Source organism: Phyllostomus discolor, chromosome 6 (assembly GCF_004126475.2).
Source record: "Phyllostomus discolor isolate MPI-MPIP mPhyDis1 chromosome 6, mPhyDis1.pri.v3, whole genome shotgun sequence".
In the NCBI taxonomy this organism is placed as follows: Eukaryota; Metazoa; Chordata; class Mammalia; order Chiroptera; family Phyllostomidae; genus Phyllostomus; species Phyllostomus discolor.
This window is the reverse complement of record NC_040908.2, coordinates 159,499,192-159,525,362: the sequence shown is the minus strand read 5'-3', so window position 1 is coordinate 159,525,362 and position 26,171 is coordinate 159,499,192. Positions and strand designations below refer to the sequence as shown.

The 26,171-nt window shown below is 36.0% G+C and overlaps 3 protein-coding genes across 4 annotated transcripts; all 3 read left to right on the top strand.

Annotated features, from left to right (window-relative positions):
- Window positions 1-663: 663 nt before the first annotated feature.
- On the top strand, window positions 664-1,782 carry LOC114500354 (olfactory receptor 1030-like). 2 transcript variants are annotated; one of them, XM_028517027.2, is made up of 2 exons: window positions 664-672; window positions 806-1,782. In XM_028517027.2, exons 1-2 carry the CDS (start codon window positions 664-666, stop codon window positions 1,733-1,735), a joined length of 939 nt encoding a protein of 312 aa, XP_028372828.1. In that variant the 3' UTR covers window positions 1,736-1,782. The 2 variants fall into 2 exon arrangements, with proteins under 2 accessions (XP_028372828.1, XP_028372827.1); XM_028517026.2 differs by lacking the exon at window positions 664-672 and having other exon boundaries at window positions 764-1,782.
- A 3,522-nt stretch (window positions 1,783-5,304) lies between these two features.
- LOC114499082 (olfactory receptor 5M10-like) lies at window positions 5,305-6,252 on the top strand. Its single transcript, XM_028515037.1, has one exon. The coding sequence runs from the start codon at window positions 5,305-5,307 to the stop codon at window positions 6,250-6,252; it is 948 nt and encodes a 315-aa protein (XP_028370838.1).
- A 17,172-nt stretch (window positions 6,253-23,424) lies between these two features.
- Window positions 23,425-24,984, top strand: LOC114499081 (olfactory receptor 1030-like). The gene has a single exon (XM_028515036.2). The coding sequence runs from the start codon at window positions 23,547-23,549 to the stop codon at window positions 24,537-24,539; it is 993 nt and encodes a 330-aa protein (XP_028370837.1). The 5' UTR covers window positions 23,425-23,546; the 3' UTR covers window positions 24,540-24,984.
- The last annotated feature ends 1,187 nt before the right edge of the window (window positions 24,985-26,171 follow it).

Here is a 26,171-nt window from a genome sequence, read left to right as displayed (position 1 = left end):
TGACAACGATAAGAAGGGAAGGAGGAGGGGAATAACGGGAGAAAGAAAGGGAAGGGACAAGTCAAGGAACATAAACACATGACTCATGGGCATGGAAATGGGGTGGGGGTTGACTGTGGGAGCAGGGTTGGTGGACAGAGGGTTGGGCAGGAGAGAGCAACAGGAAAAAAAGGGTGGGACAAGTGTAAATGAACAACAATGAAAAAAGGTAAGTGAGATCTGGTGATAAAATGGACAGCTGAGGTAGATGAGAGTGGGGGGCAAAGGACATGCACTTCAGGGAGAGGGGACAAGCTGAAAACACACTTGAGTTTAGAGGGCAGGTAGACAGATTCCAGTTCTGTAAGGCTGTGAGCCATTCATCAGTCCCACTGCAGTAAGTCTATTCAGCTGTAAAGAACAGATGGGTTTCAATGATGATGCTTTAGATACCACATCAGAGGTATATTGAAGATAAATGAGATTCCAATTTTGAAGAAAAGCAATGTTTAAGATGTTTGTAAATGAACAAATGTGGTAAAGAGCTGCAGGAAAGATAAAGGATTTTCAAATACAAAAAGCCTTGCAGAAATCATTTAAAATATGACTATGTTTATATAAAATAGCTCTATATTAATTTAGATATTTAAAGCATCTGTTGCATGGTCACTAGGCTACTTCTTTATGCCACTTGTTTTATAAGTTTGAGAGAAGAGGAGGAAGTATCAGAGGACATGATGGGGATAATGGAAGAATGATAAAATGCATGAGTCTCTGTTTCCTTGATTTAGAACTCCTTTGAAGCCAAGAAAACACAATGTTGAAGACGAACTCCACAGAGGTGACTGAGTTCATTCTCCTGGGTCTGACAGATAGAGCAGAGCTGCAGCCTCTCCTTTTTGTGGTGTTCCTGGTCATCTACCTGATCACAGTGATTGGCAATGTGAGCATGATCTTGCTAATCAGGAGTGACTCAAGACTTCACACTCCAATGTACTTCTTCCTCAGTCACCTCTCCTTCCTAGATCTCTGCTATGCCACCAATGTCACTCCTCAGATGCTGGTTAATTTCTTATCCAAGAGAAAAACCATTTCTGTCATTGGTTGCTTTATACAATTCCACTTTTTCATTGCCTTGGTGGTCACAGATTATTATATGCTCACAGTGATGGCTTATGACCGCTACATGGCCATCTGCAAACCTTTGTTATATGGTAGCAAAATGTCCAGAAGGGTCTGCATCTTTCTCACTGTGATTACTTATACTTATGGCTTTGCAAATGGTCTGGCCCAGACCATCCTGATGCTTCGTCTTTCCTTCTGTGGACCCAATGAAATCAACCACTTTTACTGTGCAGACCCACCTCTGTTAGTCCTTGCCTGCTCAGATACTCATGTCAAAGAAATGGCCATGTACATTGGGGCCGGTTCCAACCTCACCTGCTCTCTCACCATGATTCTCATCTCTTACATTTTCATTTTCACAGCCATTTTGCATATTCGCTCTGCTGAGGGAAGGCGCAAGGCCTTCTCCACCTGTGGGTCCCACCTGACAGCTGTCACTGTCTTTTATGGGACACTGTTCTGCATGTATCTGAGGCCCCCTTCAGAAACATTTGTAGAGCAGGGTAAAATTGTAGCTGTGTTTTATATCTTTGTGAGTCCCATGTTAAATCCTTTGATCTATAGCCTGAGGAACAAAGATGTGAAAGAAGCAATTAGGAAAGTTATCAAAAATAAATTGTTTGCTAAGTAAAGTAAACATTTTGGTCATAGGTGTGCAATATATCCTTATTGTCTGACCAAGTAATTTAAGTCTTTGTTCCATTATGAATTTATTCTTGTGTGTGGTGTAAGAAGGTGGTCTAGTTTCATTTTTCTACTTGTATCTGTCCAATTTCTCAATACCATTTAGTGAATAACTGTCTTTTGCCCATTGTATGTGCTTGCTTCCTATGTCTAATATTAACTGAGTATAAAGGAGTGGGTTTATTTCTGAGCTCTCTATTCTGTACTGTTGATCTTTGGGTCTGTTTTTATGCCAGTACCAGGTTGTTTTGATTACTATGACCTTATACTATAGTTTAGAATTCATCCATCATGTAATGATTAAAATTTGGGAGATGAAGAATCTGTTTTTTTTTTTTAACATAGAGCTGGCTTTTATTTTATTTTATTTATTTATTTTTAGAGAGGGAAAGGAGGGAGAAAGAGAGAGAGAGAGAAACATCAATGTGCGGTTGCTGGGGGCTGTGGCCTGCAACCCAAGCACGTGCCCTGACTGGGAATTGGACCTGTGATGGTTTGGTTCGCAGTCTGCGCTCAGTCCACTGAGCTACACCAGCCAGGGCTTGAAGAGTCTGTTTGAAACAAGTTGTAGTCTTCAAGCCTTGCCTGTTGACCTGTTTCATTTAACTTTGGAAAGGGACTGATGCTATTGTGCCTCTGTGTGTGTGTGTTTATTTTTTACTAGAACTTTATTATTAAACAGTCATTGAATAATTTGATCTGCTGAACTCTGAGGAAAGCAAAACTTAACTTCAGAATTTACAAAGGTAAATTGATTACAGTAAAATGTAGACATTTTAATGCAATTTGACAGATGTGTACAGCCATCTAATCATGGTTTGTTTTTAAGGCTGCTATGCAGGTAGGGAGAGAGGGTGAGAATAAGGCACATATATAAAAACTCCACAGAGCTCACTCTTCCTAACGAGATTCAGGCATTTTTACGTAAGAAACACTCTTGGGATTGTTAGAAGTCTTTGGGTAACATCCAGAGTTCTGAATAGTTGATTTTACAACTTTTGTCAGTGTTCTCATTACTGTTGTGGAGAAGCAGGTTTTGGGGATCACTACTTTGCCTTCCTGGAAGTTATCTTCCTCTTGATACAAGGTTTTGTTTTTGAGATTCATTTTAGTTGTATTATTTATCTTTCAAAAGCATTTGCTGCTGATTAGTATTCAATTATAGGGATATTTAACTATATTTAAATGTATGTATCTGCCAATATATTATTTGAGGTTTTTAGTGGGTATGTCTTCTATTCTGTTGGGTAAATACTTAATACTTACTGGGCCACCATTTTCTAAAGAATTATAGCATTTTATGAAATTTTATAAGAAATAGCCAGTTTTCTAAGGCATTTGAATCATTTTGTACTCCATCAAGTGATTTATTCTGAGAGTTTCAAGTACTTGACCTTGTTATGTTTTTATTATCTATTGAAAAAATTCCTGCCATTGATGTGGGCTTGAAGTGGTATCCCCCTGCAGTTACAAGAGGCATTTCTTTGACAATTATGGATGGATGTTGAAATTCTCTTCATGTATGGTGGTTGTTCATATATCTTTTTAATAAATTGTTTAGTTCCTTCTTAGACATTCAAAATTGGGCTGATTAGTTTATTGTGCAGAACCATCCTGTATTCTGAATACAAGACTTTGTCAGGATTATTTAATGTGGACATTGTTTTTCAGTCTGTGGCTTTTCTAGTTTTTTTGCTCCTCCCATCTCTCCACTACTGCACCTTCCTCCTCTTCAGTCTCCTTAGATGACCTTGTCTCTGTCTTATACAGAACCATTAAGCTTTCTGATTGCATTTCCTTTTCTTTACTATACTAAAACTGCAAAACTTATTTTCTCATATTTAGTCTTCCATAGTATTAAAAGTCACAGTTAAATTATCTATATGTGCTAAAAAAGCCCATACACAATATCAGCAGTGTGTATAAGTGTTAGGAAGGGGTAAATGGCCTCAAAGGAGAATCCAGCTCCCAAAGCATAAAATTAAAAAATTTCCCTTGAGGAACAAAAGCTATTTTAATTGGTTTTTAAAATTATTTAAAAAATGCCCTAGACAATCTTCTTAAGAAAAACACTATAAATCCTCCTACTTCATTTTTACAAAATATTGTAAGTCATCTATTACAGGTAAGTCATTTTCTACATTTGCTCACAAAAACATGTTTTGCTATTTTGGGTGGAAATTGGTATCTCACTCATGGGGGGAAAAAAGTACATCTGACAACATCCTGACTTCATTTCCTTCATAGTACTTGCTTCTAAATGACATTATGTTATACATCTTTGTGTCTGTGTTTAATTCTCCCATAATATATGCTGTGTGAAGATGAGGAATAAGCCCTGGCTGGCACAGCTCAGTGGATTGAGCGCGGTCTGGGAACCAAAGTGTCCCAGGTTCGATTCCCAGCCAGGGTACATTCCTGGGTTGCAGGCCATGGCCCCCAGCAACCGCACATTGATATTTCTCTCTCTCTCTCTCTCTCTATCTCCCTCCCTTCCCTCTCTAAAAATAAACAAATAAAATATTTTTTTTAAAAAAGAAAAAATTTAAATCTATATAAAAAAAAAAGATGAGGAATAGTTTTCACGCTATCAACCCAGAACCTAGAACAGAAATATATCAAAACTTTTCAGTGTACATGAATATGAGTGGGTTAATTTACAAAACAGAGAAAACAACTCTTTATTCTGTAACTTCTTAGGCATTGACAAAGAGATAGTTTCACTAACTCAATGTCCTCTACATAACATGAGGTCAGACAACTGGATTTTCAAATGAAAATACTAGATTGAATATTTATATCTTATTTTGTGTCTGAAACTACAAGATACCAGAGTTGGAGGAACCCTAGGATACTAACTTCCATCATTTGTTCAGTTGAATGATGCTAAGATGCTGTTTTTCATGACCGATTTTCATTTCTTTGGCTTTATTTTTTCACAATATTTGAAAAAATATCGTATATGGAGTTCTTCAAAAAGATAGACATAAATGTAAGAATATATAATATAGAGTATTGTAACGTTATACATATTAATATATAATGGAATTATGTATGCATATATAATCACATACATCTAAGAGAGAGAATGTATATGTCTATTTGATATATTGAGAGGAAGGAAGGGACAACACAGAGATATAGGGTGAATATATTTATGTAGACACTCATGTAATTTTTAAAGATTGTATTTATTTATTTTTGTTAGAAAGGGGGAGGGAGGGGAAAAGAGAGGGAGAAAATATCAATGTGTGATTGCCTCTGGGTAGCCCCCTGCAGGGGACCTGGCCTGGAACCCAGGCATGGGACCTAGACTGGGCATCAAACCAGTGACTCTTTGTTTCTCAGGCCTGCACTCAATCCACTGAGCCACACAAGCCAGGGCAACACTCATGCAGTTTTGAAAAGAGAAATTTCCCAATAGTTACTGAATTAATAAGTAAATATGAGGTGGAGAAAATAAATGCAGAATCCTTCACTTTTCTTTGTGACTTTTAGTTTTCCAAGGATAAGAAAATGTCTTCCCCAAACCACACTACAGTGGCAGAATTCATTCTCTTGGGACTCACAGATGACCCAGTACTAGAGAAGATCCTGTTTGGGGTGTTTCTGGTGATCTACCTAATCACTCTGACAGGGAATCTGTGCATGATCGTGCTGATCAGGAGCAATTCCCACCTCCAAACGCCCATGTATTTCTTCCTTAGCCACCTCTCCTTTGTAGACATTTGCTATTCTTCCAACATCACCCCAAGTATGCTGTACAATTTCCTCTCAGACCAGAAGACCATCTCCTATGCTGGATGCTTCTCACAGTGTCTTCTCTTCATTGCCCTGGTGATCACTGAGCTTTACATCCTTGCCTCAATGGCATTGGATCGCTATGTAGCCATCTGCAGCCCTTTACATTACAGTACCAGAATGTCCAAGGACACTTGTACCTCTCTAGTCATGGTATGTTATGTTTTTGGCTTCCTCAATGGACTCTCTCAGGCACTGCTGACCTTTCACTTGTCCTTCTGTGGCTCCCTGGAAATCAATCATTTCTACTGTGCAGATCCTCCTCTTATAATGCTGGCCTGCTCTGACACCCATGTCAAAACGATGGCAATGCTGGTAGTGGCTGGATTTACTCTCTCAACCTCTCTCTTCACCATTCTCCTGTCCTACCTTTTCATTCTTGCGGCCATCTTGAGGATCCGTTCTGCTGAAGGCAGGCACAAAGCCTTCTCTACCTGTGGTTCCCACCTGACAACAGTCACTATATTTTATGGGACTCTCTTCTGCATGTACTTAAAGCCCCCATCTGAGAGGTCTGTAGAGGAGTCCAAAATAATTGCAGTCTTTTACACTTTTTTGAGCCCAATGCTGAACCCATTGATTTATAGTCTAAGGAACAAGCATGTGATCCACGCCCTGCAGCAGACAATGAGAGGAAATCTCTTCCATAAAAACAGAGGTTAGGCATCTGTTCTTTGTACTGAGTAAGTATCTCTAATGAGAGAGGGACTCTCTTCAAAGGACAAACCTACTGCTCTGTAATAATTTTTTATTTATTGTCATGAACTCTCAATGACATTTGCTAATTTTTTGTCAAAATTTGTAACTTTAAGGATATTGTTTTCATAAAACTGTAACATTGACATTGAAAATATTTTATTTAGCAGAGAAATTTTGATAATAAATGGGCAATATTCAATAACTCCATCTGATACTTCACTATCTTTACCTACTTGGTGGTAAATATTATAATTGACTCTGATGGGAGCATTGGAAACCCAATTGCTCTGAGTTATATAGTCTTGAAAACCACAGTGAGTTATACATAAGGTGATTAGTTTAACACTGGTATTTGAAAAATTATGAATAATTTATTCTTCAATGTGTGGTGTACAACGACTCTGGTGCTTGGAATTACAGTGAAGAAATTTTCAATACACGGATCACCCAGAGGTTTAAACTTTCTGCGTAGATTGCCCTAACCACACATATTACACACATCCTAAGAAACATTTTTTTCATTTTAAAATACCATTTACATTCCTTGATTTTGAAAATATACTGTCACACCTCCTTATAAGAGTCCAGAAATATGAATGTAATTCAATCTTCAGTAATGCAATGTCAATGTAGATGTAGTGTTTAGAGAGTAGTTCTGACTTATGTCTAATGTATTAAAAGTTATTTATGTCTATCAGCTGGCTTCTGCAGACCCAAGAAAGCCCTGAGAGCATATGCAGATGAGTAGGTGTGTAGAAATCCCTCTGGAAGCAAACACCCAGTGCTTACTTTGGTGCATAAAACGTTCTGTGACTCACTATTTTTTAGATTAGTCTGTAACAGTTTTCAAAATTCCTATTGAGAATAATTGATATTAAGAAAAGCTATATAAGGAGATACATAATTCATTCATATTAATCCATGCATTATTTATTGGTCAATGACATGGTTACATACTGAAAATTGTATTAAAGTTTTTTTTTTAAATTGCCTTAAATGGTTGGTATTCTGAGATTGTGGACTTTTATTTTATTTTATTTATTTTTAAAAATATTTTTATTTATTTTTAGAGAGAGGGGAAGTGAGGGAGAAAGAAAGGGAGAGAAGCATCAATGTGTGGTTGCTTCTTATGTGCCCCCTATTTGAGGACCTGACCTGCAACCCAGGCATGTGCCCTGACTGGGAATTGAACAAGTGACCCTTTGGTTCACAGGCCTGAACTCAATTCACTGAGCTACACCAGGCAGGTGGACTTTAATTTTAAATAAGACCGCAATACTAAATGTCCATATGAAATCAACTACTACATTTATTGTATTTTGTCTGAATTGTTTTCCAGGAAATATCTACATGACCAGCAGTTCTAGAAATTAAGGCTCTATTCTTAAGTTTCGATTGATTGAATATAGGCTGATTCTGTGAAACATGTTCATTATATGGAACTAAATATACAGACAGATGTGAGGAAGTAATGTTTATCAGTCTTATGTCCTAAACCAATGAACAAACTCTGTTTGTGTTTTGTTATATTTTCTCAATAAATGGATATTCATATATAGTTTTATAATGTATAAAAATTGGAATATTTCCCATAGTCAAGTTTGAACATTAATTTCAGTTGATAGTATTGTGTTTGTATTTCTTATGGACTAAATATATGTAGTGAGGACAATTTTTAAAGTAATATAATACACAAAGTTGAATCATACTTGAAGTTAATGACAAAAATATTACATACGTATTGTGAAAACTACTAAAATATTTTTCAATTTTGTATTAAAATTCAATTTCAACTTTGAAATAAGTCTAAAATTTACTTATTAAAAGAGAACTGCTCTCTTTATTTGGCAATTTTGTTCATTTAGTTTATCTTGCAAACCATTATTCTATCATATTGATATTTCTGCTATTTTTGTTATAATTGACTCATAACTCTATGTACATATCTTACTGATTGTTCTTTTAGGATAAATTCTTAAATGAGAAATTGCTGAATTAAATAATCTCAGTGTTTTTAAAGGCTTTGCTAACTTTTTCTTTGGGTAAATTTTTCTTCAGAAAGAGTCAAACTTAGTCATCAAAGTTGACACTTATGATAAACAATGTTTGAGAATAATGATTTCACTGTACATTTGTTATTAGAAAATATCATTTAAGAGTATTTGTTTCTTTGCTGTAATTCTTAGGAAATAGACCTATTTTCACTGAACAGAAGAATTGAAACATATGTTTAAAGAATAAAGGATAGCTATCAATGTGGTGATTATTGTACATTTGATCTCTGATGATTTCTGCCATGAAGAATATTTATATTTTTATTTGAAAATATTTTATCTTATTTTTTTTCTCAAACTTAAATTTAAATAAGTAAGCATCTATATTATGTTATTATTTTTCATGGCCATATTTTATGAGAATACCTTGAATTGTTTGAGATACAATTTTATCCTTTGTTAGAATACTGTATATAACATTTTCCATCACATTCTAACCCATTCTCTCCATTAAGTAACCATTTATTTTTCCACTAATGTTTATGTTATTTTTATTGCACACTAAAGAAGTTCTTTTCTATTTGTTCTTGACATATATATATTTGAAACCAAACCCTTACAATTAATGCAGATTAAAATATGTTTTGAATTTTTGTAAAGACACTTTTATCTTAATTATTATTCTTTTCAAATTGATTTTTGGAGAACTCAAATCAGATGCTTCTAGATATCCCATGCAGAAACTTTAATACAGAAATTCTGCAATAATGGTTCAGTTCATAAGGTATATGCATACATATACATAAAAACCAAATATGACAATATAAACAATGTGCATTCACTGTAGATTATTGGACAAATGTGGGAAAACATTTAGTATTAATATCATTGCTCTACCCAGATCAGAAGGGGAGATGTATGAAATGGAGGCCAGAGAGAGGGCTTCTCAGATTTGAAAGGTTACAACCCAGTTAAACTGTTTTTTCAGAAAGGCAGAGAGGTGCTGGTGGCCTAGTCATGAAAAAAGCCTATAACCTGGCACATTAAGGCTGTTTATGTATGAATGCTTTTATATAAATATTTATTTTTGTACCATACCTGTGTCCATAATGCAACATATTTTTTTCAACAAAGATACCTAAATACAGAATCATATCCGTAACTGAGTTTTATTTTTGCCAACTATTATCCCTCGAAAGAACTGAGAGGCCCATACATACCCCTCAACTATGAGTCATTTAAACATGGAAAGAGACTCTGTGATAATCAGAATTAAAATAAATAAATGCCAGCAATCAAAATTATGAATTAAGGTACAGTTTTGTGAATCCATGTTGAAGAGAGTTTAACAAGTATGGCAATTTCTACATTGATGGTGTTGAAATAATGATACATAGTTTTTATGGAAATCAGTTTAACGTTATATTTTAAGGAGTCTTAAAAGTCTTTGAACACTTTTACTCAGTTATTCAAATTGTAAGAATGTGCTGAGAGCATAAAAACACATGGGGCAGAAGATTTTCATTGCAATGTTTGTTCAGTAATTGAGGAAAAGGAAGGAGTGGTACACTAAATAGAGGCAGCCCTCGCTTGGTAAGGGTACCATGTTAGCTGAAAGTTGGGCAGTCTGGAAACGTGTCCTTGCTTTGCGTGGGTCTCAGTTCCCACAGCACTGTGCAGAGGGCGCACAGCCTGCAATGAATAACTGGCTGGGCTCGGGCAGGTGGCAGATGGAACAGAGGCTGGTTATATATGACTGGATCCCCTGTAAGAGTGTGTTCACTGTGATCAAGAAAATGAAAAAAAGTGCATGTTTCTAGTATAGTCCAAGTGGGCATTGGTAGTAGAGTGGTGAACATAGCTGTCTTCCAGTATCATCCAGATTCCAGGATATAAAATTAAAGGATCTTTATTAATGTTAGAATTGCAATATGAATGTAGGAAAAAGCAGGGATTTATGCTGGGTGACAACTACCTTGGGAACTTCCCAGCTGTAATCTGAAACCAGTCCCCAGCATGCTGAGGACAAGAAGAGACCTAAGAAAAAGGCAGACCACTCCAGTTTGGTGGGTGGCAGGTTGAATAAACCAGGGAACTCACTTAGGAGACTTTTGTTGGGCAGTGGCAAGAAGAGTAGATTTCTGCATCCACCCCACAAAACTTCTAAGTTTATGTACAGGTCCTACCTGGGTACAGTCACACACACAGGGCCTCAACGGGGTTTAGCTATGTACCCAGTTCAGATAGTCTCATTTCCACATCACTGTCTGAAGGCTGTGTTCTTGAGCAGCTTGTAGTGCTAGGAAGGTGAGAGGAGTAAACCTCCAAGCACAGAAGAGGGAATGGGGAGCTCCCATCCTCAAGGTCCAGTTCTCATGTTCAAACCAGCAGTCATGTCTTCTTGATGACCTTCCCTAGCTCAGTACCGTTCTGAGGTACCAGAATGTCATCCAGGTTCCTTTTAATTCAAGCTTCTATTATTTTCCTTCTAAAAATATTGTGCCTCTAAGTAAGTTGAGATCTCCAGGGGTAAACAACATTAAACTTATTTGTTTCTTGGGAGGGGGAGATGAGGCCAAGAGTTATGAATAACTCTACCTATGATGTTTTAATCTAGAAACAAAATTTTTCTTTCATTCAGAAGTTTACTTCTTAAGAGAAAGTTCTTCCATATAAATGTTTTTTTTCTTCTTCTTCACTTTAAACATGAGCATCATAGCAGTTAGCATGTTGTGAAATGGAGAAAAAGTAAAGCAAATTAAGGTGAGTTTTAATAAATGATATCTGATGTGTGATGTTTTCTGTGTCCAGTGTATATCTGTTATATTCTCACATACAATAAGATGAATACTTCCAGTATTATTAATGGTGTAGGGAAACTTGGATACTCTTTTACTAGTGGTGATTTCACACATCACAACATAAAAAATAAAAAATAAAAAAAAACTGTGAACTTTTTTCTTAATCTAATAAAGATCAGAAATAACAATTTATATGGTCAAAGCTTTTCCTAATGATATAAAAGTAAAAACCCCCTAAGTGCTAAAGGGAATGTATACTACTATAATGTTCCATATCAATATTAAGTTACATTATACTCTTAAATAAAGACCAGTTTCAAAGAGTATCAAACAATCTGGAATAAGCTTATGCTACAATAGAGTTGTAAAACAGTAAACAAAGTTTTAATACATATTAGAGTAGTTGTTATTTTAAAATGGTTTGTGGTAGACAAGAAATGAAAGGTAATATGTAAAATTATAGAACAAGTCATAGTTAATATTATAGAAAGAGAATGGTATAAACCTCTTATGGAAGAAATAAAAATTCTAAATCATGAATGGGTATCTCCCATTAATAAAAGTATCTATTGTGATTAAAGGAAAATAACAAAACATATTATTGCATTATGAAAATATAAAATATCAGGTTATTTGTTGAGATAATAAAAACATATGGTTTTACATTTTAAAAAAAGTAGATAAAAATGTACCAAAATTATATTGAGAGTGAAGAACAAATATCTGAGAATAGAGATATGGCCTTTTTGAGAAGATGAGATGCTTTCATTAAAAGAATATATATATCATAGAGCAGTAAATCACTTTCTAATTGAAGAAATACAGTATAAGATACATTTTTTACTGATAGGATGGATATATGATGCTTGATACTGATGATCTAAATAGTGAGAGAAAAAACTTGTTGATTAACAAATTAAGTGGAAATGAGACATTGAATGAGACATGGGGCTGTTTAATGATAAACAGCACATTTCTCCTATTGTCTTTGCTATCAACCCTCATTTCCAAACAACTTTCCCATTCTTTGTTTCCATTAGAATCTCACTTGATCCCAAGTTACGAATACATACAAATGTTACTGTTATTCCAGAGAATCTCACTTAGGCACAACCAAGAAGAGCTGCTTTTTAATTGTTTTTTTTTGGATTTATTTTTTCCATTTTGATAGTGTTGAGAGAAAACTTTTCTCCATTGTACCAAGGTTTTTCATAAACACTCTTCTTAAAGCCTGTTTCCCATCCTTGTTCCTCAGGCTGTAGATAAATGGGTTGAACATGGGATTCACAAAAATACAAGACATTGCCATAACTTTCTCGTGCTCAATAGGCTGCTCATTTGCTGGTGTGAGGTACATGCAGAACAGGGACCCATAGAACTAGTGACAGCTGTCACAGGGGATGCACAGGTGGACAAGGCTTTGCACTGTCCTTCATTAGAATGGATCCTCATAACGATGATGACAATGAAAAAGTAGGAGATGAGGATGATGAGAAGGGAACCTGTGAGGTTAATCTCTGCACACACAAACCTTGCAGTTTGCTTTATGTAAGTGCCAGAACATGCCAACATTAAGAGAGATAGGTCAGCACAGTAGAAGTGGTTGATGATGTTGGGTTCACAAAAGGATGAGCAAGAGGTTGATATTACGTGCATCATGCCCACCATAGAACCCCAGAGGTAGGGGAAAGTGGCCTGGATATTGTGCTGTTGTAATGCAGGAGACTGCAGATGGTCATGTGTCTGTCATAGGCCATGACACTGAGCCCATAACACTCAGTAAGGAACAGAGTCACAAAAACAAAACACTGGGCTAGACACCCTCAGTAGGAAATGGTTTTCTTCCCAGATAAGAAATTAACAAACATCTGAGGAGAGATATTGGGGGAATAAAAATATCCACAATGTTAAGTGGGTAGGGAAACAATACACGGTGGATTACAGCCCGGGAGAAAATTGGATTAATAAAATCAGTCCAATGTTCCCAGTCAGGGTGGTGAGATAAATCAGGGGAAAATTCACAGAAAGGATGGGCTGCAGTTCTGGTTGGCTGGTCAATCCCAGCACAATAAACTCAGTTGCCTCAGTGCCATTGTGTTGGAAATGTGTCTTCATTTTCATATTCTCTAGTAAGAGAAGAATACTTTTTCAGATATAAAAAAGAAATACATTGTATGCAAACCAAGAAGAGACTGAAAATGATGGACACTTGTACAAATTGGTTTTGGAAAGAGAGGTTTAAATAGGTTATTTCTCTCAGAGATGGAAGAATTTTAACAGAAGCCTGCAGCTGATTGGTGGTGCTGATTCAAGTGGAAATTATAGTTGAGAAACATATTTCAAGTTCATGGGGCACACTGTGCTGGCTGCCTTGCAACTCCCACCCTGTAAATGGGCTGGCACATATGGAATTGGACCTAGTTGATGGGTGTCCCTAATTAGGCTCTGGAATTGGAACCTCTGATATTCAAAATGGCCACTGACAAAAAAGCTTGATCAGGGAGTGGGAGAATACATGACTCTGTGTAGACTGGTTCTACCATTGTCAGTGAAGGCAAAGCTTCTGTGATTAGAGTAGCACAAATCCTTCTGGGAGGCCTGTTATGTATTCACACAGGTTCAGTTTCTTCCTCATTTTGTCCTTACTTTTCCACAGACATGAACTTCTGGTCCTTTGGTGCTCTGTTTATGCCATTTCTTTGCTCCAAATCAACAAGTAATACTTCAGAATTATATTGATTTCAAACCCTTGGCTACCAGTCAAGTCTAAGTCAGATCTAAGCCAAAATGATCTCTTGCCTAAGCCACCGTGATAAACTTCCGACTTCTACAACTGAAATCCTCTATCCTCCAACACAAGCCAGTGATTTTTTGTAAACACAAATGGCATCATGCAGCTGACTTGGTAAAATGGTCCAAGATTTTCTATCACGCTTGGGCCAAAATTTAAACTTCTTGACAGAACGTATAAGAACTTATGTCATGTCTTCCTATCTGTTTCCACAAACTCTTTTACCACTTCATCTCCAGTCTTTCTTTTCCTGCCACACTGACTTTCTAGCTGTTTCTTAAACATGCAGAGTCATTCCCACCTCAGGACCTTTGAGCATACTGCTTACTCTGCTTAAAGTGTTCTTCCTCCAGATCTTTGAGTGATGCATTTCATCACATCAGTTAGATGTATCTACAAATAACGCCTCCTATGAAAGACATTGCCTGGCCATCTTTCTAAGTTAGATTTTATTCTCGATGGTTCTAGAATCATGAACCATGATCTACTTTTATCCATGCCATTTATCACTTGAGAGATTATTATTTATTTACACAAATCATTTTATGTATATTTTGCTATGTGCCCCTGCACTAGAGAGTTAGCCATGTGAGGACAGGAACTATTTGTGTCATATTCCCAGAACTTGAGTGATTGCTTGAATCATAATTGATATGCTGTACCCAATAATTGAATAAATGGATAAATGAATAACTTTTCCAAGTCATAACAGAGGGTTTTTTCACACATTTCTTAACTTCCTGATGTTACTGTAGAGACTGAGTTACTTAAAAAGTCTAGTTGTCATGAGAACAATGTACAGGAGGGAGCACAATCAGGGGTTCTTCAAATAACACAGGCTGGTGATAATAGTGCCTGACTTAAAAATTGTGATAATTTTAAAGATGAACCCTATTGCTTTAGTAAAATATTACATTTAGAAATCTAACACTTAGATTAGGATTATTAACCCTGCCTTCACATTTGAATCAGGTGTGAAATGTTTAAAAATACTGGTACTTGGGTTCTAGCTCAACTTAGGTGGAACACACACATTGATATATTTTTAACGAGTTTCCACATAAGTTTAACGCACAGCTAAGGATGAGGCACTGAATTAGGCAATGGAAATGCTCTGTTTAAACTATATAAATGAGTTTTGATTACATGGTTTTACATGTTAGCTTGTACATTCCTCTTACAGTGGATCAAGAAATCACCTATGGGACATCATTAGGACTCTTTGTGGAGATGTTTACAAAAGTCATATATTAATGGATGGGATCTTAATGTATGAACTGATCATTACCACAAATTCCCCCCTAGTACAGAATTTGATGTCGTTAGTGTACAGAAAGTTTTTCTCTATTAGTTTGAAGAAAGAAAAACTACACCTGTTTAGCCCTCATAGTATTTTGTTGGTTTTAGAAGGATTGAGAGAGATTATCTTCTTGAAAGCCTCCATGATTCTACCCAGGTCTTCATGAACTCAAGCAACAGGTGGAAAAGGAAGAACACTTTGTTATAAAAAAATCACACCATTCTATTACTTATTACACATTGTACAGAGTTTGTTTCTTTATGTGTAGTCTGGAATACAGAAGAGAAATTTCAGTTGTGAAATTAGATTTAGTATTGCTGTATTTCAATTGGTGAGCTGAAGTGAGGGAATGGAGAGAAGAACCCCGTTGTTATCATTCTCACTGAAGATTTCAGGTTTAAAAGTTTTCTGTTTTAAAAGTGCCAGCACTGATTGTCTGTGTTGGATGGTGTCTAAGAACTTTTCAGTTGCAAATCACCTGACATAGTCCACAACGCTGTGGACCTTCCCCAGATGGAAATACTCCAAATCGTAGAGAGACCCCTTTCTTCATTCAGTGCTCCTCTATCAATCCAAGAGGAAAATAAGTCAGAAAATAGGAGGCATAAAAATATCCAGAAGAAAGTATTAATTTAATGTACAAAATCATTACAGATTAAATAATAGATTTATTGATGAGGACCTCAATGATGCTTATGATAAGTATGAATTAAAGATCTATGTACAGTGCAAGGGAAAGAAAACAAGAACTTGAAGCCCTATAGAATGTTTTCGGATAGCTTTGACCCCAGTGGGCTCCTTCAGCTGAAAAGTCATTGAAATCCATAATAAGGTGAGGAAGGGATACAGGCACAGCGGAAGAAAGTAGATTCCTTTGAACAAAATAATATAAACTTTGATGACCCTGGATACAGCACTGCCAAAATTTTAGTTCAATCCAAACTGGAAAAACCTAAGAGAAGCCTCTACAAATGAGGGAGGAAAAGTGTCCACGTTAACTTTTTCCTTCTTCATCCTTAATCTCATATTCACTTACCCAAGATTCTGTAAACTTTCTTTTAAAAATAAGCATATGATATTATTAAAGGCATATGGAGTGGAAGTATATTTTCTTGTGCCAGATTCTCAGACTCCAGACTCAGAGAAGATAAACAAGTTAAAAGAAAATTGTGATGTGTGTACTTCTTGAATTCCAAGAGTTGGCTAAAGTTCAATATGTAACTTCCTCTAAATCATGGCTGTGTTGTGAAATGGATCTGTAAGTACAGTCAGGGAAGGTTCCAAGACCTGTCTGACCACCTCCTCCATCACCAGTCATCAATTGTCTGTATCAGACAGAGTCTGAGGTCTGTCTGCTCATGGTTCTGTCTTAAGAAGGTAATTTTTCTGATCACTATTAATTTTATTTTATGTTGAAAAGAGGAAAAGTAAGAAATCAAACCACATTTCTTAATGAGTTCTCAATTTTCAGAACTATCAGAGTCACCTGTGGAGGGAGAATGATTCCTTACCCTCCCTGAATGCCCCCAGGGTAGGAAGTTTTATGCTGCATGGTTAACTTTGGGGGACTGACTCCTAAAGCTTTCATCAAGAAATCACCTGTGGGATATCATATGACTTTCTGTGGAGGTATTTACAAAAGTTACATTTTAATGGATAGGATCTTAATGTATGAACTAGTTATTTGATGCCCAAAATCTTTCAGTAAATGCAAAAAACAAGTATTTTTTAAATTAACTTTTTAATTGTTGTTCAAGTACAATTGTCTCCATCCCCCCACCACTCCCCCTACCCATCCCCTCCTCCCCTCTATAGATGTCCTTTATACATATTCCTTGATGTCCACCCTGCCATTATCCCTACCAATTCCTCACTGGTTACTATCAGTTTGTTGTTTATTTTAATGTCTCTGGTTATATTCTGCTTTCTTGAAAACACACAGTTTTGATTTTGATATTGGGATGAAGCAGAAAGTTGTGAATAGTGATCTTTCATGTAAACAGAAATTTATCTCACTTTTACTAGCAATTTCTGCTTGTGAATTAAAGTGTAAGTTATTGGGAATCAGTTTTTAGACTCTCAGATTTCATAAAAAAGGTAGTTTACATGAAATTTACTCAAGAAGAGTTCTTGGCATGGACCACTTATTCAAAGACATGCTATTTTATAGTTTCAGATATGTGTGTGTATATGTTATATACATATATTATATATATGTGTGTGTATATATAGATATAAATTTATACATTTTCTATTTGGGTCTTATCTACAGTAGTGTTTGAAATTTGAATAAAATTCTATTACTTCTGGTCCAGGGCCATCATAATACTGTTATAAATAACAAAACATATAACAGTATTATATCTTCCATGTGATTGGGCTCATCTTCCTCTCCCGAATTCCATTCCTGATTCATGCTTAGTGTAGAGAAATGTAGATTATGACAGGGAGAAAGTAAAGAGCTGAAAGCTTTACCCTTGGCATGGGCATACAAATGAGTGAATAGGAAAAAATCAGAAAGGAATTTTTAGGGCCTTAGGAAATCTCTCTGAACAAGCTGCCCCAATTTCCTTGCCCTGAATTAATTTGTTGGGTAGCCAAAGCAAAGTAAACTTTGGTCTAAGCTTCCTTAAGCAGTTTCCACTTGAACTTAAGATTTTCAGTTTCTTTAGTCTCCATAAGGCATGGGCAGTACCTTAATGTCCAGATATCCAGCATATTCATTATAGGGGAATATCAAAATACCTGAGATTTGATGTCTGAAATGTTTTACCTACTACACAGCAGACTCCCCCCCAGTCTAGGCCTGAATGAATAAAAGGGGCAGATTAAGATCATGTCTGTAGTTCTCTCAAGAGCCAAGGCACAGGTGGATCAGCAGGAAAGCTAGCAGACTGTGATCAGATATGAGAATGCAATGACCCCCAAATACACTTACCATGGTGGATGACAGCAGAGCAAACAGTAACTGTGCAGATTAGAGGTAAAAACTAAAACCCCAAAGGGAAGCACAAGATAACTCTTCTCAATGACTTCCTCCAACACTGGCTCTTAGGGAAGAGGAAAGCAATTACAGAGAGTATTTAAGCAATTTGTGTTTTCTTTACCTCAGAGATGTAATATAATGCATACATTTGCAACTCCCTTAACAGGACAACCACTATTATCTGTTGAGTATTTATTAGATACCAGCTACCAATATGCTAAGCATTTAAAAATGGATATACATATTCATTACCAAGGAATAAAGAAGTTTGTTTAACACCATATTCCTATGACATAGCCATCATAATTTATTTCTTACAGATGAAAAGCCTGAAGTTTGGATAAAGTAATATTTTTTTCAAAGGCACAAAAAGAACTATGTTTCAATCAAAAAATTGTTTTTTAGATTCTTCTGTGCTAGTTCTGAAACACTTTAACTCATATGGGTTTATTAAAATGTTTAATGGGAATTCTGTTCCAGGCAGTTCTGAACTTGACATTTATAGCATTTCCCTGAAGGTGAAATTTTTTATTTAAGAAATCACTTAATAACAATTTGTAAAATTTTAAGAAAAGGAATTGTCTAATTCTTTTAAAACATACTTGCAGACATTTTTGAAGTTCTCAATTGTAGAAATACCTTTTTTTCCTCCTGCTCCTCTTTTCCTTCCTCTTGCTCTGATCTTGTTTTTGTTCTTGTTCTTACTACTGTTCTTGTTTTTCTTTCTCTTCATGTAGGAAATTTTGACTCAAATATTTAAAAAGTCATAGGGATGATACTTGGCTACAGGATCAAGTGGAAGTGAGAGGGAAATATCAAAAACGACTCCAAGATTTTTGGAATGCATAAGCAGATGAAAAGGGGTTGCCAACTATGATAAAAATATTGATGCAGAAGTTTCTAAATGTCTTTAAAGGAAAGACTACGTAGTACACTTCAACTTCTTGCCTCTGCTCACTCTCACATACTTACCTTGAAAAGGCAAATAAAGGTTGGGGTGATTAGGAAAAGACTTATTGCACCTACCTGGCTCGGCATCCTCTTGTCCTCTCTGTGACTCATACACACGTCTCACCTCAAACAGACATGCCAATAGCCCATGGTTCTGGAAAGGGAGGAATAAGTAAGAATCGTGCCACTGTTCTGCTATATCTGAGTGACTTCAATTCAGTGTAAGAGTACAGAAAAGTGCATCTGAAACCATGTTATCAGATCCTAATTTACCTTTCATAATGCTAGTGATGTTAATATCCAACTGGTATGTGTAGTCCTCAAATAATTCAGGATCCAGAAGGAGGGTGATTCAATGGCCTTTTCACCTCAAAGATGGTGAATTCAGAAAAATGCCAAAACTTTAACAAAATTAATAATTATTATTACTATAATAATCAATACTGCTATAACTTTTACTGCAACAGTTATTCAATCACTATTATGTGCCTGCTGCTCTGGCCTGAGCCAAGGACACAGCATAAAACAGAATTCTTCTCAGACTGCTCAACAGGAATTTAATGAAAAGACAGAAGATATAAGCAGTATTAAATAAATCAGTCAAACAAGTGTAAGCAACTTGCAGGTAACTGAAAAAAGAAATTCTTTCTCTTAGTCCTACAGTGACCAGGCAGGCACCAGAGCCCAGTAAGAGCTAGGCCAGGTCAATTTCTTCACCAACAAACACCTCATCATGAGTCTTCCTTTGAAAGATGCAGCCAGTCTAGCACTGTGATTGTGAAGCTGGAGGGAATGAGGTAGAAACTGAGCTGTCTTTCCTTTTCTTCAACTCTGAACTCTGGTGGTTTCTCTCATTGACCAAACTGTGCTGGAAACTGGTTACCCATGGAGCTGTGATGCTGTGACTGTAACATTAAATTTTAGGTGAGCAAAGCAAAGTAAAGAAGAAAAGACAACAGGTCTTGGTTGGGTAGGGTGCCAAAGGGAGAACCACCAGTACATCTGTGTTATCTATATATCCACAGTGTCTACATAGCTACAAATTATTGTTTCCATTGAAAAGTAGATCACAAGGCTCAGAATTGGAAAATGACTGGTCCAAGATCAATAAAAGTGAATTGATCTTCCAATGGTTTTCATATTCCAACCTTTCTCACTATACCACTGTAGTATTTTATCTCACATTTTGTAAAGGAGAAAATTAATATTTCTTCAAAGTTAAAATTTAAGATATTCAAGCATAAGTTAAATAAGAACTCCTATGGCTTCATGTGTCTTGGGAAATGTGATTCCCTGGTGATATTGGGGAGTGGAAAATTGTGTCCTTAGTGAGCTTAGGAGGTGTAAAAGAATAAAACAGTAGTGATCATTGTCTGAGTGATTTTTGTGCTACAAATAATTGAACTACAGGGATTTGATCCTTATGTGATCATTCTATTATAAACTCTTTCGGTTCTCCATATCCGTGCTGTCACTGGGAAGTCACTCTTCTTTCACAGGTAGGATTAGCTATTGTAAAATATATTTTGGGATCTAGAAAGAGATATTTTAATCAATAAAAATAGTTGCCACAAATATACTGTGATGAATTAGCAAATGTCTCGATTATTCTTCTCAGAATGTAAGTATTTATGAATGTACCATGAAGCAGTATTTATGAGGCAGGAACTAGACCAAAGAGAACAGCCATCCCATCCACAGCCATCAGTTGCCTCCACTTGAGAAGGCACCGGTCTATGTGCCACTGAGGCTATAGCTACAGATTAGATGAACTTGTCTCCAAGGACCTCACAGTTTATGTCCTCTTGTTTTAGGCTAGACCTGGACTCTGCACTAAATAACAACAGTAGCTATTAAGTGTTCAGTCTAAGTGCTCAGTCTAAGCACTCAGTCTAATTAATTAATTGCTCAGTCTAAGACAGGCATATTTTAAAAGGTTTACCTTGATCAACTCCCTGACATGGAAGGAACTGCTGTTAGTAACCAAATTTTATGCACAAGCAATCTTAGGCACAGAGAGACCAACAACTTGCCCAAGCCCCACAGATAGGAATTAGAGGACATGACATATTTGAACGAGAAGTCCCACGACATATGTACAGTAACTGCTGAACACTCTGCCTGCTTTCAGTAACCAGCCATGCTTATTCTCCCTTGATTCATGGGTAAAATAAAGGGGTGATATAAATAATCTTTCCATTTTAATTCATTCTGAGTTAGCAATGCTACTCTATAATTATAAGCGTCTTGTCTTATGATGTTCTGCACCCACTTCAAAGGCACTTGGTCACTTTTAGGTTTATTATCTATATTATTTAAAATGACTAAAAGACATTTCATGAAGATGCTTTCTCTAAATTAATTTTTCCACTTTAAGTTGAGCTGTGACCCCATGCTAAGGAGACACCATTCTCATGAAAGCTAAAGACCAACCTCTGCTCTTTGGGTGACTGGACAGTGGCAGCAAGCATTACATTAGAGAGCCCCAGAATGAGGGTGAATTCAAGAGTGCAAACCTTGGGGGTTCCCAGAGCCACTCTGTCCACTCGCAAGTACTTCTAGTTGAGTTTCCCTTGCTTAAATCAATGGAGGATGTGTTCTGCTTCTTTAAAGCAAGGTTATTACCATAAAGTAATTAATCAGCTGGCAAATATGAAAATTTTGTTTGCATTGCCTCACTTTATCACAAGAGAAACTGAATGAGATATTCATTGTTTTGACTCTTGGTTAACATTTCAGTAAATAAATACTTATTAAAGTACAATCCAAGCACAAAAGAGTACTTGTGTTATGGCTATAACTATAATCTTATGAACTTAGAGAAAAACTACAAAATGAATATGATTTGGTGATTTAGGTGACTTGTCTTACATTTTATTACTTTTGTCAATAGGTGCAAAGTCCTCAAGTGCAGAATAGGGTAACACAATCAACAAGAATGCTGGATTGATGCATTTACAAAGTGCCTTACAAAGTGAGCTGTGTTCATCCTTGGCATTGCAGCTATCATTGATATTCAGTATTACACAGACATAGCCACAAAGGTGTTTCTGAAGGAGGACATAGATTTTTCAATGATGGTTTTTATGATAACTTTTATTCTGAAGATATGCTGGAGAAGGCACTTTATGATATCTTAGGTACTCTCTCAATTGTATGGGTTGTATGATTATATTTCAGTGTGATCTTTTAGAGGTTTTAAAGAATTTCATTGGAGTTCACATGGAGTTTGTCTCAATTTTTCAAGAGTTAAAATGAGGTAGAGTTACAATAAAATTATTATCTAGGAAAATATTTGTCAACTATTTTTTCATTCTTGTATTTTATTTTTTCATTATTAATGTATTAAACCTCACTCTAGGGAGTTTTAACACATTATTTACTCTTAATTGCTATACCCATGAACATTTAATAGCACTGATAAGTGTATGTGTTTATCTCTATATTCATATATATATATACATATATATATAGTTTATGTACTGTATGCATATATGTTTTTATAAAAAAGATCCCTAGATTTATTTTTGTATTGCATGAACTGATTTTTGCTCTTTGGGCAATAATATACAAAACAAAGGAGATCCTGAGCTGAGTCTTAAAAGATGAGCAAAATAGAACCAGAAACATGGGAATAAAGAACAAATTGACAGTGATAAGAGGGCGAGGAGGGAAATAATGGAGGAAAGAATGGAAAGGGACAAGTCAAGGAACATGAACACATGACTCATGGGCATGGAAATGGGGTGGGGGTTGACTGTGGGAGCAGGGTTGGGTACAGAGGGTTGGGCAGGAGAGAGCAACAGGAAGAAAGGGTGGGACAACTGTAACTGAACAACAATAAAAAAAGTTAAGTGAGATTTGGTGATAAGATGGACACCTGAAGTAGATGAGGGTGGGGGGCAAAAGACACACACTTCAGGGAGAGGGGACAAGCTGAAAACACACTTGAGTTTAGAGGGCAGGTAGACAGATTCCAGTTCTGTAAGGCTGTGAGCCACTCATCAGTCTCACTGCAGTAAGTCTGTTCAGCTGTAAAGAACAGATGGGTTTCAATGGTGATGCTTTAGATCCCACATCAAGAGGTATATTGAAGATAAATGAGATTCCAATTCTGAAGAAAAGCAATGTTTAACGGTTGTAAATAAACAGATGTGGTAAAGAGCTATAGAAAACAAAGATTTTCAAACACAAAAAGTCTTGCAGGAATCATCTAATAAACAAGTACATTTATATAAAACAGCTCTATATTAATTTAGATATTTAAAACATCCATTGCATGGTCACTAGGCTACTTCTTTATGTCACTTGTATTTACAAGTTTGAGAGAAGAGGAGGAAGTATCAGAGGACATGATGGGGATAATGGATGAATGATGAAATGCATGAGTCTCTCTTTCCTTGATTTAGACCTCCTTTGAAGCAAAGAAAACACAATGTTGAAGAGGAACTCTACAGAGGTGACTGAGTTCATTCTCCTGGGTCTGACAGATAGAGCAGAGCTGCAGCCCGTCCTTTTTGTGGTCTTCCTGGTCATCTACCTGATCACAGTGATTGGCAACGTGAGCATGATCTTGCTAATCAGGAGTGACTCAAGACTTCACACTCCAATGTACTTCTTCCTCAGTCACCTCTCCTTCCTAGATCTCTGCTATGCCACCAATGTCACTCCTCAGATGCTGGTTAATTTCTTATCCAAGAGGAAAACCATTTCTGTCATTGGTTGCTTTATACAATTCCACTTTTTCATTGCCTTGGTGATCACAGATTATTATATGCTGACAGTGATGGCTTATGACCGCTACGTGGCCATCTGCAAACCCTTGTTATATGGTAGCAAAATGTCCAGAAGGGTCTGCATCTTTCTCACTGTGATTACTTATACTTATGGCTTTGCAAATGGTCTGGCCCAGACCATCCTGATGCTTCGTCTTTCCTTCTGTGGACCCAATGAAATCAACCACTTTTACTGTGCAGACCCACCTCTGTTAGTCCTTGCCTGCTCAGATACTTACATCAATGAAATGACCATGTTTGTGGGAGCCGGTTCCAACCTTACCTGCTCTCTCACCATGATTCTCATCTCCTACATTTTCATTTTCACGGCAATTTTCCGTATCAGGTCTGCTGAGGGAAGGCGCAAGGCCTTCTCCACCTGTGGGTCCCACCTGACAGCTGTCACTGTCTTTTATGGGACACTGTTCTGCATGTATCTGAGGCCCCCTTCAGAAACATCTGTAGAGCAGGGTAAAATTGTAGCTGTGTTTTATACTTTTGTGAGTCCTATGTTAAATCCTTTGATCTATAGCCTGAGGAACAAAGATGTAAAAGAAGCAATTAGGAAAGTTATCAAAAATAAATTGTTTGCCAAGCAAAGTAAACATTTTGGTCATAGGTTTGCAATATATCCTTATTGTCTGACCAAGTAATGAGCACTTTCATTTAACTACTTGCTCTTTCATATAATTAGCATATGGAACTTGGAAGGATGTGTCAAATTATTTGCTAGCATTACAGAACCATGTTAGTAAATAACAAAATAATAGTACATAGAAATTCAAAGACAACACCAGAAGGCTTTGTTATTGCTCTGTAAAGTCAGTAAAGAACAGATAATACCATCTATGATCTCTTACTGGTACACAGTTATAAAAGGCAAAATTATCAAATGATGCTATGGCAATGACCATTTGTTAGATTATTATAGTGGTTAGGAATTTTGAAACTACTTTCCAGGAACTTCTTAACCATGACAGATGAGATTTGTTTTCTTCTTCCCTTTTACTAATTATATTGCGAAGAAGATCTTTGGGTACGTCAAACTTTTTACTCTAAGCATAAAATGTCCCATTTTGTTTAGAAGGTTTTTGTTTTAAGCCAGCATATATATATTCCTGTCACAAAACAGGTTTTGTGTTTTTATTTGAACATTTTTGTTATGTACTATTTCCACATACAGTCAAACATATAAAAATGATAGAAAGTCCTCCTATGTAAGACTAACCAATCATTATTAAGTCTTCATACACTGCCACTTTCATTTCAATTTTTTCAGTCTCAGATATTCTAAAATTGAGTCTTTTTTCCTGATTCTCTTCTTCTCCCCATTTCTTATATTAAACTTTAATATGAAGTTCATGTTTCTTACTCTTATGTTGAGTTTTGTCACTTGTTAGTATTTCTGAATCCACAGAATTATGTTACTTTTTAGATTTAAAACAATATAAATAAAATCGCTCCATATATTTTTAATTTATGTATTATTTATATTTTCTGCAATTTATTTGTTTCACTACACATTGTTAGACTTATCCTTTCTGAATCAAGCATTAAACTTATTTATACTGACTTAACATTTTTTTGGTTTTTATTTTATTTTATTTTATTTTATTTTAATTTTTATTGTTGTTGAAAGACAGTTGACTTAGCATTTTCATAGATATACAGCATAGGGAAAAAGTAGGGATACAGCGGTGAGTACATGAAACAGTGTTGACAAAGCTATTATAATAATCATAACCTGTATGTCTTTTTCCATATGAAAAACTGGAAACCTACTTTTGCCCCAGCTTATAGCCTATGTCAATATATAAATGTGCCACAATATGTTTATCTATTCTACTATTTGGGGTAGTTACATTTTTCCAGTTCATGACATCAATAACTAGCAATAAATTTTTAAGTGAAATTCTGAATGTATTCCTGTTCAGGAGATCCTCTCATGTATGTGTCTAACATAATTTCTAAGTCATGAGACCTGAGCATTTCCTGGATGTAGCCAAATTACTTTATCAATTTTCACTCCTGCAAATCATGTGTGTAACAATACAGTGTCCTTTATTCCACATTCTTGTCACCGCAATATATTGTCAAACTTTTAAAATATCTTCCAATTAGATGATGAAAAATGTATTCTCATTTTTTATTATGTTTTTGAATCACAATGACAGGAGAAGTTAAGTATTTTTAAATGTGTGATGCTAATGAATATTTTTTCTGTTTTTTAGCTGTATGTCCATATTCTTTGTTCATGTTTCAGCTGTGTTATTTTATATTTATTT